Source organism: Guillardia theta (assembly GCF_000315625.1).
Source record: "Guillardia theta CCMP2712 unplaced genomic scaffold GUITHscaffold_15, whole genome shotgun sequence".
Taxonomy (NCBI): Eukaryota; class Cryptophyceae; order Pyrenomonadales; family Geminigeraceae; genus Guillardia; species Guillardia theta.
Genome location: NW_005434659.1, coordinates 202,961 through 204,422, shown reverse-complemented (window position 1 = coordinate 204,422; position 1,462 = coordinate 202,961). Strand labels below are relative to the sequence as shown.

General features: G+C 57.6%; 1 protein-coding gene across 1 annotated transcript; it reads right to left on the bottom strand.

Annotated features, from left to right (window-relative positions):
• Positions 1 to 94: 94 nt before the first annotated feature.
• Positions 95 to 1,314, bottom strand: GUITHDRAFT_161875 (hypothetical protein; the record flags this gene model as incomplete). Its single annotated transcript, XM_005837066.1, has 6 exons — positions 1,199 to 1,314; positions 941 to 1,007; positions 704 to 771; positions 422 to 526; positions 165 to 317; positions 95 to 130 (listed from the first exon to the last, which is right to left on the bottom strand). Exons 1-6 carry the CDS (start codon positions 1,307 to 1,309, stop codon positions 95 to 97), a joined length of 540 nt encoding a protein of 179 aa, XP_005837123.1. The 5' UTR covers positions 1,310 to 1,314.
• Between the last annotated feature and the right edge of the window lie 148 nt (positions 1,315 to 1,462).

Genomic DNA, 1,462 nt, shown 5'->3' with positions numbered 1-1,462 from the left:
AGGGAGGGAGGGAGGGAGGGAGGGAGGGAGGGAGGGAGGGAGGGAGGGAGGGAGGGAGGGAGGGAGGAGGAAGGGGGTCCAAGGCTGAGCATGGCTAGGCAGGAGCTTCAGACGTCTCGGGGGTCCAAGGCTGAGCATGGCTAGGCAGGAGCTTCAGACGTCACCTGCTCGAACTCATCGTCGGACTCGGGGTGCTTCATCCCCGGGGCGAGGAAGCGAACGAGATCAAACTGCTCCAGCAACTTGTAGCAGCACTGCTGCGTCTTGGGATCTCCAGTCTGACCCAGTCCTCCTCTCACCGCATCGAGCCCCAGCACCTGCACCCCTGCCTGTCAATGCCTCCCCTACGCATCTCCTCCTCCCTTCCACCTTCTCCCTCCCTCGCTCTCTCCTCCTCCTTCCTCCTCCCTGGCTCTCTCACCCTGTCTCTGACGAGGTTCTCCAAGCGCAGCTTCCCTGCCATGCTGACTCTGGTCGCATTGTTGTGGATGAAAGTGCCGATGGCGGCAGACAGTCTGTACATGGACTGGCGCAGAGTAAGAGGGAGGAGAGACAAGGTTTGGATGTGAGTGACGAAAAGCAGGAGCGGGAGGAGCGAAAGGAACAAGGGGGAGGACCGGAATCAGGATCAGCAGCAGCAGAGGAGGAGGAGGAGGAGGAGGAGGAGGAGAGAGAAGGTGCACAGGGAAAAGCAAGAGCTTACTTGCACGTCTGACTCCTCCGAGAACGCTTTCATGATGGAGCAGGAGGTTTTCAAGAATTTCTCCAGGACTGCAGCAGATGTCAGGATGAGAGGAGGAAGTAGAGGACAAGGAGCAGCGGTAGCAGCCTCCCCAGGAGGAGGGAAGGATGGATCGGATGTTGGAGAAGGAGACAGGAGGAGACAGGAGGTAGCTGGGAAAGAAAGGAAAGGGGGGGGGGGAGGGTAGGAGAGTTTGACCTTCATCGTTGATCTGAAGGCCGTTGAAGAGGACGGCAAAGTTGTTGAGGAGGGAGCTGTGAGCCATCTGGCGTGCGAGCTAGTCAGAACGAGGGAGGGAGGGAGGGAGGGAGCAGCAGCAGCAGCAGCAGCAGCAGCAGCAAGACATTGCAGAAGGGAAGAAGCAGAAGGAACGAAGGAGAGAAGGCAATGGAGAAGGGGACTGAGGACAGAGAGATGAAGGAGGAGCGGGAGCAGCGAACGAGCGAGAGTGGTCACCTGCACCAGCTTGTTCGACTCGGCCCCAGTGTCTTCAAAGACAGCAGCAGCAGTACCGACATGGAGCTGGAGGAGAGCTCGAGTCTCTGAGTGAAGGAAAAGATTGCACATCGCTCCTGCAGCTCCAATTAACAATCTGCTCCATCCCTCCATCCCCCCCGCCCTCTTAATTCTCCACCACCACTACCTCCTCCTCCTCCTCATCATCATCATCATCATCATCATCTAACAACAACAACAACAACAACAACAACAACAACAACA